The sequence below is a fragment of the Colossoma macropomum genome, unplaced genomic scaffold, assembly GCF_904425465.1.
Source record: "Colossoma macropomum unplaced genomic scaffold, Colossoma_macropomum, whole genome shotgun sequence".
Classification (NCBI taxonomy): Eukaryota; Metazoa; Chordata; class Actinopteri; order Characiformes; family Serrasalmidae; genus Colossoma; species Colossoma macropomum.
Window position 1 is genome coordinate 21,783,437 of NW_023494795.1, and position 12,639 is coordinate 21,796,075.

General features: G+C 37.6%; 1 protein-coding gene across 3 annotated transcripts in view; it reads left to right on the forward strand.

The window, feature by feature from the left end:
* The window catches only part of fndc1 (fibronectin type III domain containing 1), a 62,872-nt gene that overhangs the window by 14,782 nt on the left and 35,451 nt on the right, over window positions 1–12,639 (forward strand). For 2 of the 3 annotated variants that reach the window (XM_036581846.1, XM_036581847.1), the window contains exons 2-4: window positions 3,770–3,964; window positions 4,133–4,219; window positions 6,309–6,371. In XM_036581846.1, coding sequence (XP_036437739.1) covers window positions 3,770–3,964; window positions 4,133–4,219; window positions 6,309–6,371 — 345 coding nt within the window. The remainder of the gene's footprint in view (window positions 1–3,769; window positions 3,965–4,132; window positions 4,220–6,308; window positions 6,372–12,639) is intronic. The other variant, XM_036581849.1, reaches the window with a different exon arrangement.

Sequence of the window (12,639 nt, forward strand, 5' to 3'; positions counted from 1 at the left end):
TCAAATGTTTTTCTCTGATTATGGTAATGGGGGAGTAATTTTCTAATAGCTTAGCTGATTGATTATATCCAAATTACCGCAATATCTCTGGGACATCTTGCTAGCTAGCCCCCTTAACCTGTAACCACCTCCCACCCCTAAAATGAAATTCTGGCTATGCTACTGGCATGAATCTGTATTTGTATGTGAGAGACTTCTCCTACAGGGCTGGTTGCCATGCTCATGTTGGTGTATAGTAAGCAGATACAGTGACAAGAGTCATTTTCAGCTTAAACTCAAAAGTGGAAAAACACGTGTAGCACTTCAGACACACGAGCTTCATTGACATGAAAAAGTCATCACAGACTGAAGCTTCCTGGATTTATGAATCTACATTACTTCTTTCAGAGTAGAACTGGGCAATATGACAATACTGTTATTGTGAGAAATGACATCACAATATGTCACAATATGCTTTTCTGAACATATCGTGGCTATTATCAGTACTTAAAAATCACTTTCCGACTGCATATTTGATTAAAAAGAGAGTATATTTAGTCATGTTTAATTAGATTTAGTGCAGCACAGTGTGTGAAATGTTGAATCCAAATATATTCATAGTTTTTGATGGTATTTTTAAAATGTGGACAGTTTTCTGTTCTAATTTATAAATGTCAGAAAAAAATAAATATAGTGAGACATTGTGTATCGTAAAAAACCTCCTAAAGTATCATGATATTACATTTTGCCATATCACCCATGTAACTCTAGTTCAGAGTTTGGCACTCATCTGTCTATTCCTTGGCAACATATCATTCTTAAATTAAAGCATGATAAACTACACTGTAAAATGCAATGTTTAGTTAGTCGAATGATTTAATGGTCGTAAAACTAAAGTTCTATAACAAAATGCAGACACAGGGCAAATATTCATCTGAGAGTGCGTCAGACACTTCCTGAAGGAGAAGCCACCCACCCTGCAGTGTCTCAGAGGATGATGACGGAGGGGCTCTGCTGAACTTAAGGAAGCTTTTATTTTGCCTTAACAATAAAATTCAAAGACCTTCAAAATAAAAGCATTTTTAAAGCATTTTCCAATGCCAAAACCACAGCAGAACACAACATAAACATAAATTGGGATGCTTACTGCATACTCACTCGTGTTGGTTGAAGCCAAGCTGGTCTTCATTATGTCACAGGACAAACAAGCTAATCTTTCCATCACCTGCTTCTGCTAAGCTCTGAGTGGTACAACAATGGACATCCCCGAAAAGCTCCTGAACACCTCACGTGTGTCCTTTTGTGCATTAGGTAGAAATAAATAAGTAATCATGAGTTATTAAGTTTGTTACTTCCACATAATGCACTGTGTTGATAGATTTCTCAAGTAATTTAAAAGGATCGTGTTCATGATCACATTGATTGATTGCATTGTTTGGATGCACTTCCTTAATTGAGCTTTGTGAGACAGTAATTAATTTAGTTATGTAACTGGTAATAATTGTGACATGTTGCGCAAATAAAGGTCAAATAAAAGTGAGCCAAAGTACGTTGTTATAAAAACCACTTGAGTAAACTCAACAATAGAATTTCACATTCCTCTCATTATGAACAAGAATTAGTCTTAATTTCTTCATACTGGCTCTTATTTTAGTAAAGATGTCCGACACTGTGCAGACCATTGTCTACACTGATCGGAGTGAATGAGCCAAAAACTAAATCAGAATGTTTGTAAACATACAGGCTGGAGGTACTTTCATGTGGATAACTCGAGTCAGGTCACCTCTTTTTGAGTAGCAGTAAATATGAATAGAACAGACTGAATCAAAACATTGGCCACAAAGGTGAATTTGTGCTTGTGGCTTTAATGCAAAATATAATCCAGTATAAAATTAATTAGCTTTGAGTATTTTACATTTTCCAGTTTGTAAGTAACAATCAGGCAGAGCTGTCCTAAGTGGTAATAAACCCTGTGTGGAAAAATGTACACCACCTCTAGCTTGGTGCTAACTGGACATTGCAAATCCCATGACACTGAAAATCCCATAATATAGCAAATCCCATCCCAACACTAGCAGAAATGAGCATTACCATAGCAGTAGTAAATGGAAAAACAAAGGCAACTTGTAATTAAATGAAGCTTTCTTCATTAAACACTGGTAAGTTATGCACGACTGGTTCATGTATGTGTCTATACGACATAAAAGCTTAAAAACCAGAAAACATAATGATGGGCTGCTGCCAGTTTACATTAAGTAGATCCTCAATCTGTCATTTATGGTTGCTTACCAACCATAACCTAAGGTGGCTGAGAAGACCCAATGAACTGCAAATAAAAACCAAGCTGCAAATGCAGAAGACACTTTCATAAATATGACAACATAAACAATGCATTTTACAAATGCTCTGCAAAATAATAAAATGTGCTGCAAATCTGTAGATGCTCTGAAGACTTTTATCAAAATGACAACACCAACACTACATTTGACAAACGCGCTACAAACACAGAAAACACATGCAACTTCAGAAACACTACAAAACCAGTCACAACACAGCGAAAGTGTTTCCGGACCCTCAGAGTTTCTGTGGTCTTAAACGTCTGCCAGTGACTTTTCATCACAGATATTCCCTCCGCTTTGAGTCTTCTGTTGTGTTGTGGCTTAATTTCATTGTGTTGTACCTGAAGTTTCATGTGTTTTCTGTCTTTGCAGTGCATTTGTGAAATGTAGTTCAGGTGTAGTCATGCTGATGAAAGTGTTTTCTGAATTTGCGACGCATTTCTGAGTTTGCAAATGGTTTTGTATTGTACTTTGCATAGGGTCTTGTCAGCCACCATAATAAACTACTCTGATCAGAGCAGAATGTGGTAGTAACCAAAATAATACTTGTCAGTTTGTACTGCTCGCAGGCACAAGTCTGACATCTGAATAAATCGGATCACTTGGAGAAAATCTCCAACAATTAAGGAATAAAGGAGTGATAAAACACAAAAACACACAAAGCTCCAGTTTTCATTGCCAAAGTCTCTATAACAGACTGTAACAGCTTTGATAGCATACCAGTTTGCTAATACCGGCAACAACATTAGGCACATGTATGTTCTTTAACACTGAATGTTTACAGAGGTACAGTGAAGTTTAATCAGAATATTACTAAAAGTGTTTTGTTTTTTCAATACTTTGGTTCAATAACTCTTGTTGTACCGATGCAGTGCAACCAATATTATCTACCAGGAAGTGAGTTCTTTGCTGTTGTGTGGTAACGCTCGTTTAATTTATCCATGCTCTGCCAATAACTGTGTTCTTGAGTAGCAAGGCTGCTAGCCAGTAACTTGCCAGGACAGAAGGCTGAAAAAATCCCATTCAACCTAACAAGAAATTGTATCGCACATCTCAGTTTTTGTAAAACTGTAAAACTTAACTGTATTTATTCACCACAGACCTCTAATATATTAATTTAGAGGCATTACCTAATTTTGTGCTACTAAGCAGGACTGTGTATCTTATCGAAAGTAGGCAGGTCGTGAACAACGACATTTGACGCTATGCTAACATGCTAGCTCAATGAAAAGACAGAAGAACTACACCTGAACTCTCCTAACACCACAAACTTCCAAACTCATACTCGTACATACAAAAATGTAGGTATATTCTCTACAATTTCTTATCCTGAATGGGTTTTTTGTCCACATTTTGTAAGCTTGTCCAGTTTAGCAACAGTCTCTAAGAACACATTAGTGGGTGGAGCGTTGCTCAGTTCGGCAGTGTTGTTGTGTTCTGCTCTCTCTCAGCCTTTAAACCGTTGCGTCCGCGCAACGTGAAGCTAACGTCGGTGGATAAGGGCTTAAAGGTGACGTGGGAGCCACCTAACGAGTTGGACGGTCGACCAGTGGACCGCTACAGCATCGGTTATGGCAAGTCTATGAAGTCTCTGCGCTTCATCACGGTGGACAAGGACCGCCGCTCCGAGGTACTAGAGGACGTAGGTAAGAGGGACAGACTCAGATCACTCACTGGCTGCTAATGCAGTAAACCAGTGGACACTCAATGAAAACGAATTACAGACACTGATTGCCTGATTACTTCAGGCCTGTGTGAGTGAACGGAGGAGCATGCAGTAGTTGTCTAATATGCACAGTGTGTGTGTGTGTTAGAGCCTGGAGTCCTGCACTTTCTCAAGATAAGTGCTGAGAATGAGGAGGGACTGAGTAAACCTGTCTACAGGGCAGAAACTCCAGGAGGTATGCTCTAGCTATTGTGTGTATGTGTGTGTCTGTGTGTCTGTGTGCACGTGTGTACATCACTTGTGAGTATGACATTTTTCTGATTTTATTCTTTTCGCATTGTTATTAAGGCTGGCCCAAATAAATTGAATATTGAGTATTCATTCATTATGTTGTGTGTGGGTGTGTGCTTTTGTCTGTGCACGTGTACATGCACTTCTGAGTGTGAAATTTTTCTGATTTCATTTTTTTCGCATTGTTATTAAGGCTGGCCTGAATAATTTGAATCATTGAGTATTTGATTATTATGTTGTTATGAATTTCAGATTGCAGATTTACTAATGTTTTGTGCCACCGCAAACACCATTTTGGCTGTCACATGTTACAAAATAGTTACTAAAGGCTTTTTGGTGCCCACCTTTGCCTCGTTGCATATGCATTCATAGGTGTTTCCTCTTCATAGCACAAAACACAAGAGAAGATCATTGTAATGAAACACTCACTTCAATTTACCAAAACTGTCAAACAATTCCAAAATGACCAAGAGGTTCTCAGTGAAATTAAACAGGAATTTTACAGTTTCTTTTGGCACAGACCTGCGTTTCAAAACAGAAAGTCAAAATAATTTCTTATTTTCTCAAATTTCTGATGTTTCGTGTTCAAATTATGTCTTATTTTCTCAGAATTATTGCAAAGTTGCACCAACGAGGGCAGTTAACAGATTACACAAAATGCGCACCCTATATATAATTTGTTTTTGCAATGCATTGGTAAAAAAAAACTAAAGTGAAATTGGCAGTGGGTGTAATTCTCATATTCTGGAGTTATGGAGTGTTTATGCAGCATGTAATGTTCACTTTTCGGCAAAACAGGCCTCACTAAAATTTCGATCCTACTGACAGTCTTGGTTCTTAGTAGATAAGCCGTTAAATTGGCCACCCCCACAGTACAAAGTGTTGTTAGACTGACGATAATTAGCACCTCTCTTAGTAAATCTTTCCCTTAGTATCTGAAAGCTTTGTCTTTTTAATCCTTTAATCACACTAGAATTCCAGGACACTTGTGTGGAATTCTGACAATTTTCCTAACTAAAGTTAGAGGCGATATCACTATTTTAACCAAAACTCTTTATTATAAAACCAAGAGCACAACTCTCATTCAGCATCTTTGGGACCTTTGTCGTAAAAAGCATTGTATAAATGTGTGTCCATTTGTTATGAATAGAAAACTGGAACATTTAGATTAAAAAAGAATAGTCATATTGAAAATTATACATAATTATGAAATGTATATATTATTGTTTTTGGAGGCACTCAAGTACTCGTTCAGCAACATCACAGAGTATTCAAAGCGTGTGAGATGCTGTTCTGGCCAGCCCTAATTGTTATTGTTACTGCTATATTGGGTTCTGTTTATTTCTTTAGCCACCATAAAGATTTTGCATGTTTAATTGGCTGTATGAATCCAGCCACTACATTTCTTTTCTTATGAGCTCATGCTCAATGTACAGCTAACCAACAATAGCCTTACACATCCAAGTGTCTTAGCAACACACATAATATTTCTGAATCACACTGTACCTCAACCCCTTCAACAGATGGGTCCTAGCAGAACTGAAAGCTATTTTTGAAGTTTTACAAGGAATATATTTATAATTTTATGGCCTCACTGACTATTCCTCATCTCAGCATATAAAACCATACTGAACGGCTAACAACATGACACACGCTTGAGCTCAACACAGAGTTTAATAAGTCCCATCTGCTTTTCTAATTGCTCCATTCTCATCCGCTGTTGGCAACCCCTGGAATCACACTCCAAGCCCTGCTTTCATATCCAACCCAAAGCCCACGCCACAAACCAAGAGTTTGTGTTGTGGCAGCCTGACACTCGTCCAACACATGCCACACAAATCTCCAGAATAATTTATCTGCTCTCTGTGACAAACAAGATCCGGGATAAATAAGTTATAGTACATAAATTCATCTAGGCAAAGGTTTGCTAGCTTTGGTTTTGGGATGTAATGTACAAACATATAGCCTTTGTCCTGTACGTTGCTCCAAAGAAAGAATGGTGCATCAAAAAGTGATCATGTCCTTTCCTACAGGAGGGGAGTGGGTAAAATTGGATGGCTTTGCTGTTGAATCTTCCTCCAATGGCTCCTCGACAGGTAGGTCCCTTCACTTATTCCATACAGTTGTCAATTACTAATGTCATTTCACTCAAAACTATAAAAAATAATTTTCCAGCTTTGTTAGCAGGTCATAAGAAAATATACAACTATGTTTACTTTCCTAGTTTAGCCAATAACCAATTCCCTTCCCTTCTGCACATCTGTAGCAGCATATGTGAAGGTGAAGGTTAGCACGCCTTAGCATCTTGACTTACTCACACAAAAATCTTGTTGTCAGCTCAGGCAAACACCATCAATCTGTAGCATCACTTAGTAATATTGGAAATAGGGGCCAGACCAACAGTAAGGGTGGGAAATGTGGCAAAAATGTAGCATAATAATACTTAAAGGTATTTTCACAGTATGTAATATGATTAGGTCTGAGTATAGTTCATAGTTGTTATCCTTTTTTAATACCTAGGCCCGGTGCCAGAACAAGGGTTGATGCATGCAAACCCTTGATGTTAATCAGTGATGTAGACCTTTGTACTGGGTTTGTACAGCAAACAGTGCAGCAGCTGTTTCACATTGATTCTTTTTTGCCACTTGCCACTATAGATGTAAACATTAGTGGATTTAGTGGGGCATGATGATTGATTTGTGGGGCATTGCCCCACCAAATCACTCCGTAGTCTGGACCTGTCAATACATTCATTTAAATTACAAACTGAAAGTGGGTGTGGCTTAAAGCAGAAAACAGTCTGAGGTGCTGGAAGCTGGTATAGACTGCAACTGACTGCAGAGGGTTGACATTAATAACATGCATACATGATTTAATTTAAACAGCCTAGAATTTTAAACAAGCATGCTTGGCTGACTGGTGCTGATAAGACTGACTACTTATTGAAATTCGTTAATTGAATGATATATGTATATTTTTGATACTCTGTAACACTGTATTATTGAATTTTGATAAAAAGCCCTGATTACAGTATTTAGTTTTTCTGAGACAGATATCAACTTTCAGGTAATAAACAGTTCAAGCAGAAACAGAAGGAGATTTCAAGCTATATAGATAATAAAATAATAACATAATTGGCTAACCTCCAATCAGCTACTTGTTACTATTCTGTTTGTGCAGTTACGATACACTGGTTGTTGTTTTCCAGCTCTCTATAATTGGTCCAAATCTTTTAATGAGAGAAACAGGCAGTTCTTCAATGTTCTAGATGCTCAAAAAACGATTTTAAAACAATTTATCTCAATAATGATATTAAATATCATTATATCACATCATCATATTGCTCATACCTGTGGAACAGAAATTATCCAACCTTTATCCAAGCAGCAATGTTAAACCACTACACCTACAAGCAGTTTTTACCTACCACACCACTTAGGGTGCAGCAAGATTTTTCAGAAATGATTTCCCTCCAGAGGCTGGGAGTTGTGTTTGGACGTGGTAGCTCCAATCACCTGATTTTCTGGGAAGACAGTGGCAGTCTGACAGTTGTAAATTTGTTAAATCACAGGTTTTCTTTCTCTTTTTATTAATCCACCAAGCTTGCCTGAAGCCAAACTACGTGCATGTTACTTCTCCAAGGGGAAAAGGGAAGGAATCTGTTTGTATAAACCAAATGAGGAGTACTTTCCTCCACTCCCAGGAGTAAATGAGGCAAATGAGAAACAAAATGGATAGCCATAGCAGCCCAACTGGTGTTCCCCAGATAGAGTAACTGCTTTTATCAGTCTCCAGATACCTTTATAATTACGTAGGGATGATAGAAAGTAACTAATTGTTCACTTTGACACATACGCACATGCTCACGTTTCATTACTCCATTACTGAAATATAAGTATACTCTTGTGGATGTGGTTGTGACATTATCTACAGTGTGCCATGTTTTTTTTTCAGAAAGTGGGTGTTTTGAAGATAAGTTTCATTGGGCCTTATTGGAGTCTTTACCAGGCACAAAGCTGGCACTACATAAACATTCTCACAATACTGACTCAGGATTTGTTGCTTTGCCTTGGTAGTGCCATGTTGCTGGCACAATATTGCTTTGATCTCTTTCTGGCTGAGCCTTTGCACTAGTAAGAGGTAAAAGTTAAAGATTCTGGGTCTCTGCAGTGGGTTTATTATATTGACCATGGCTGTAAAGAAGTGTTTCACAATCACAGTCAGCATTGAATTACTCTTATCTGATTGCTTGTCCAGAAACATTTATGCATCAGATAGTTTCATGTGTAAGCTGTGCACGCCCTAAATATCCACTAGGGGTGACTAAAGGGTTATTGCTGTTTCTAGTGGTTAAAGGGTATTTTTTCACTTATTGCTGTTTTGCAAAACAACTCTAGTGTTTTTACTTTTAGCACAATATTTTTAATACTGCTAGTTTTACACACCCACTGTATTGTTTTTGCTATTTGCTGTCTTTCAGAAGAGCTTTTGTGTAATATTGAATCAAAGACACTCTTGTTCAGAGACCACAAATTACACCAATTGAGAGCATAGGCACACAAAATCATTGATATGGATGTGCAGAAATATTTTAGTATTGCTTTGTCTCTGGGTTTTCATTATTATATGAATAGGCTTAAAATGAGAAAGGAGTTGAAATGTTGTAGGCATGTGTTTTCATGACAGGGGCAGTTGTTGTTAAATGCGGAGGTCTAATTCCTCTGTGTGCAAACACAGTTCGTTAATGGTTCAAAATTCTAATTCTAATGACAACACAGAAACAAATAAATCAAAATGGGTTATAAAATATAGACTGTATGGACTGGGAAGTGAACAGCAAACCAATGATAACACTTGACTGTGTGTACCTAATACTCTTATTTCATTGGTAAGTTTTAGTTGAAAACAAAAGGGTTCAAATCTTGAAATGGAAAAGTGTCCATTTAGGATTTTCCCTGTTGTATCAAGATAGATACAGCTAAGCTTTGTCATTGGGTAAGCCTTCAGAAGCTGGACTAAAGGCACTATGCATCAAACTCCTTAAATGGCCAGGACCCATAGACAGTCCCAAAGTTTTATTACAAATTCTATAACCTAAGGATAGCTCAGCCAGTTTGCATTGAAGCTCATGTAGTTACTAAATATATTAAGCTTTAGTATGTAATAAACCTGGGATTTTAAGGGGTTGACTACCAGTATGATTAGGAAGTGACAGTGGAATCATCCAGTCACGTGTTAATTTCCAATCGGTGGGACCAATTTTGTGAGAAAAAACTTCACTCTAGGACTTCTGGAAGATCTAGGCTATGTTTAGACTGCTTTTTTAGTTTAATTTTTCATATTATCTTTTTAATGTGACCTATATCTGACATCATTTTGAGCAGATCATGCTCCTAAACTGACCAGAATGCACAAAAGAACAACAATCCAGACTGCACACTCATCCAAACACAGCTGTCCTCTATTTCCTTGAGATTTAAAGACTCACACAACATCTACATTACCATGTGTTAAATGCAGCTTTAAACTTTTAAGACAAATGGCAGATGTTAAAATGCCATGCTGGACAAAATTTACGGAAAAGAGTAAAACCGTGGATTTCTGTGCTTGCTTTAATGGTGGAAGCTGATCAAGCAGAAAAAGGAAGCTCAGTTTATTTCGTTTATCTGCGGTGAAGAAGAATGCTAGCAAAGGGATGCAAATTCGGTGCCAAAATGGGAATGAAACATATACTGTATAAAGAGACTTGATCTGTGTAGAGCTCCGTTAATGCCTTTGCTTCTCTCTCTTTTTTATAAGTGTCCCTGAAGTAAACAAGCTTTTGAATAGCTGTTAGTTTGCTTTCTGTCAGTAGAAAGCTCTGCTCTTATTTCTGTACAGTGCCCGTACAGTGAAAGTGGCCTAAAGCCGAATTAAAACAATCAGATTCTATGTGCTTTTTGCTGTTCACACTGTCACACTAAAGACAAATGTGTGTCTGATTTGGGCCCCTTTTACCTGCACTGTAAACCTAGTTCTAGATTTAGCACTGAATCCGAACACGAATGGTGTCTAACCAGGTTTCAGTCAGTAAAACTGCGACATGCAAGTTAAAATATATGTTAATGTCTGTTATACACTTTAAATATACATATGTAGTGTCTTTTACAAACAGTGTTCACTGTGGAACGACCATAAATATGTTAATATGTACCAACGTTAACTTGGCGCTAACATACTATTACAAAGCTAGTAGAAATTAGCATTGTCATAGATTTTTTTCCTGATTTTTGACAAGGTATTGACATTTATAGTTCCAACTGAAGGCCTAGTCATGGTTCACCACTGGTTTACCTTGTACATCAGAGACTTTTATTTCAACACAAGTGAGAGAAATTTGTTTTTCCATGATATGGGTCATTTAAACATGAAGTATAAAAGAGCCAATCCTTTAGCAACACCAACATCAAACATACAACTTCTTTGGAACATATTTAATGTATACTTCAAATTACATGATGCGTAAGTGTTTGTGCAATAGCATTCAAATTTGACACATAGGAATAGATAATGGGCTCTCGCAGCAAGTCCAGGTGCGAACACATGTTAAAAGCCAGGCCACATAGAAATCCAGCTGAGTGCACACATAGCTGGGTTAAATCAGCTGCGCTGGCTGCTGGAGCCGGCCGTTCCTTCCAGAACCTGCCAGGAGGGAAGACGGAGTGCAGGGAGATACATACCACAAAAAAACCCAGAGAAAGAGAGAAGGGGAGAGGGAGGAAAAGAATGAAACAGATGGAGAGAAGAAGAGGAAGAGAGAGAAGGAGAAAGATACACTGTCTGTTGCTCTAAAGTCAGTGATATGTGATATCTGATTCAGCTGTGTTGGCTAGACTCTTTGAAGGGGAAGTAGGGGTACTGTACATGTCTGTTTGTGTGCATAAGGGAAAAGGAGTAGCTGTTACTGTCATTTAAGTGTGTTTCAGGACCAGAGCCGATCTCATTCACTTCTTCTGTGTTCATTTCTTTGGTGTCGTTGCTGCACCATGAGCAGTCGTGCCAGAGTGAGCACATTAAAGCACTGCCTCTTAGAATGTGCGAGAGGGTGGAAAAAAGCAGCCAGAGTTACGCCAAAGCTCTCTGGCCAGGATGGATGGATGATTTCTGCTCGCTCACTCGCTCACTTTCTTTCACTCTCTTTTTCCTTCCTTCTCTCACTCTCCATCTTCTCTTCCAAGAACCCACTCACCCCAGTAGCAACCGAAAATGATACATAAATGTACTTTCAACTCAAGCATACAATATACTTTTTCTCAGTGCTTTCAATGCAATATCCCTTGGAAACCATTTCGGACTTCAACCCTAATGCTTACACTCTTAAAAATAAAGGTTCCTCAGTGGATCTTGGCTCGGATGCCCGGTTCAAGGAGAAAAGAAACATTTGCTTTATGGAGGTTAAATCTTCAAACAGATTCTTCACACTTGCATGTCTCATTTACAAAAACAGTTCTCTACAGAACCGTCCACTGTAAAGTTCTTCAGGGAGCCAAAGGTGGTTCTTCTGTGGCATTGTTCTTCTTGGCACCTCGTAGTGCAGCTTGGTTCCTGAGGTGGAAAAAGTCTAAAGAAGTTATACATTAGTGAAGGTACAGGTACTAGATCAAAATCATACTCAGTTAAAAGTGAAAATATAGTCCCAAAAATATGTCTGCAAAAGTTTGGGTGCTCCTGGTCCTGTTTCATTGATTTTTTAAAGTAAAAAATCCTCTATAGAGAACACACTTCTGCACATGTTAAAACACAGTTACTGTTTAGTTTCATATTTGGAAAAAACAGAACATAAAACATGACCTGTGCAAATGATATAGATAATTTTTTTTTTTTTTTCTAATATGGTTGGTGTCCAGTTTTGCAAATTTCTGCATAATTGAAACTCAGCAGACGCCTTTTACATTACGTGAAAATTTCATAATGAATGGACAAACAAATGCTCTCAAAACTACATGGAATAAACTCTGTTTACATTAATTTACGTTAAAAGTTAAGAACTTTTAAAAACTTTTTTTTCCTTCTTCTGTAAAGTTACCATTGCGGATACCTGTTATTCTTAGGGTAGTGATGATATCTTAAACGTAGCAAACAAATAGAAATTATGCCCCAAAATGTGCAGAAAAATACTATATTTAGTTTTCTCTGTAGAGGATGTGTTAACCTATTTTTACTTAGAAAGTCAACAAATTGTACTTTAGCTGGAGGTGTTTAAACTGCTGCATACAACTGTATTGAGTGAAAAAAGTATATACATTTAAAAAATAGCTATGTAAAAACAAAAAGTAGATATTTAAACAGATGAAATTAAGAGTCAGGACACCTTTTTTTATGAGT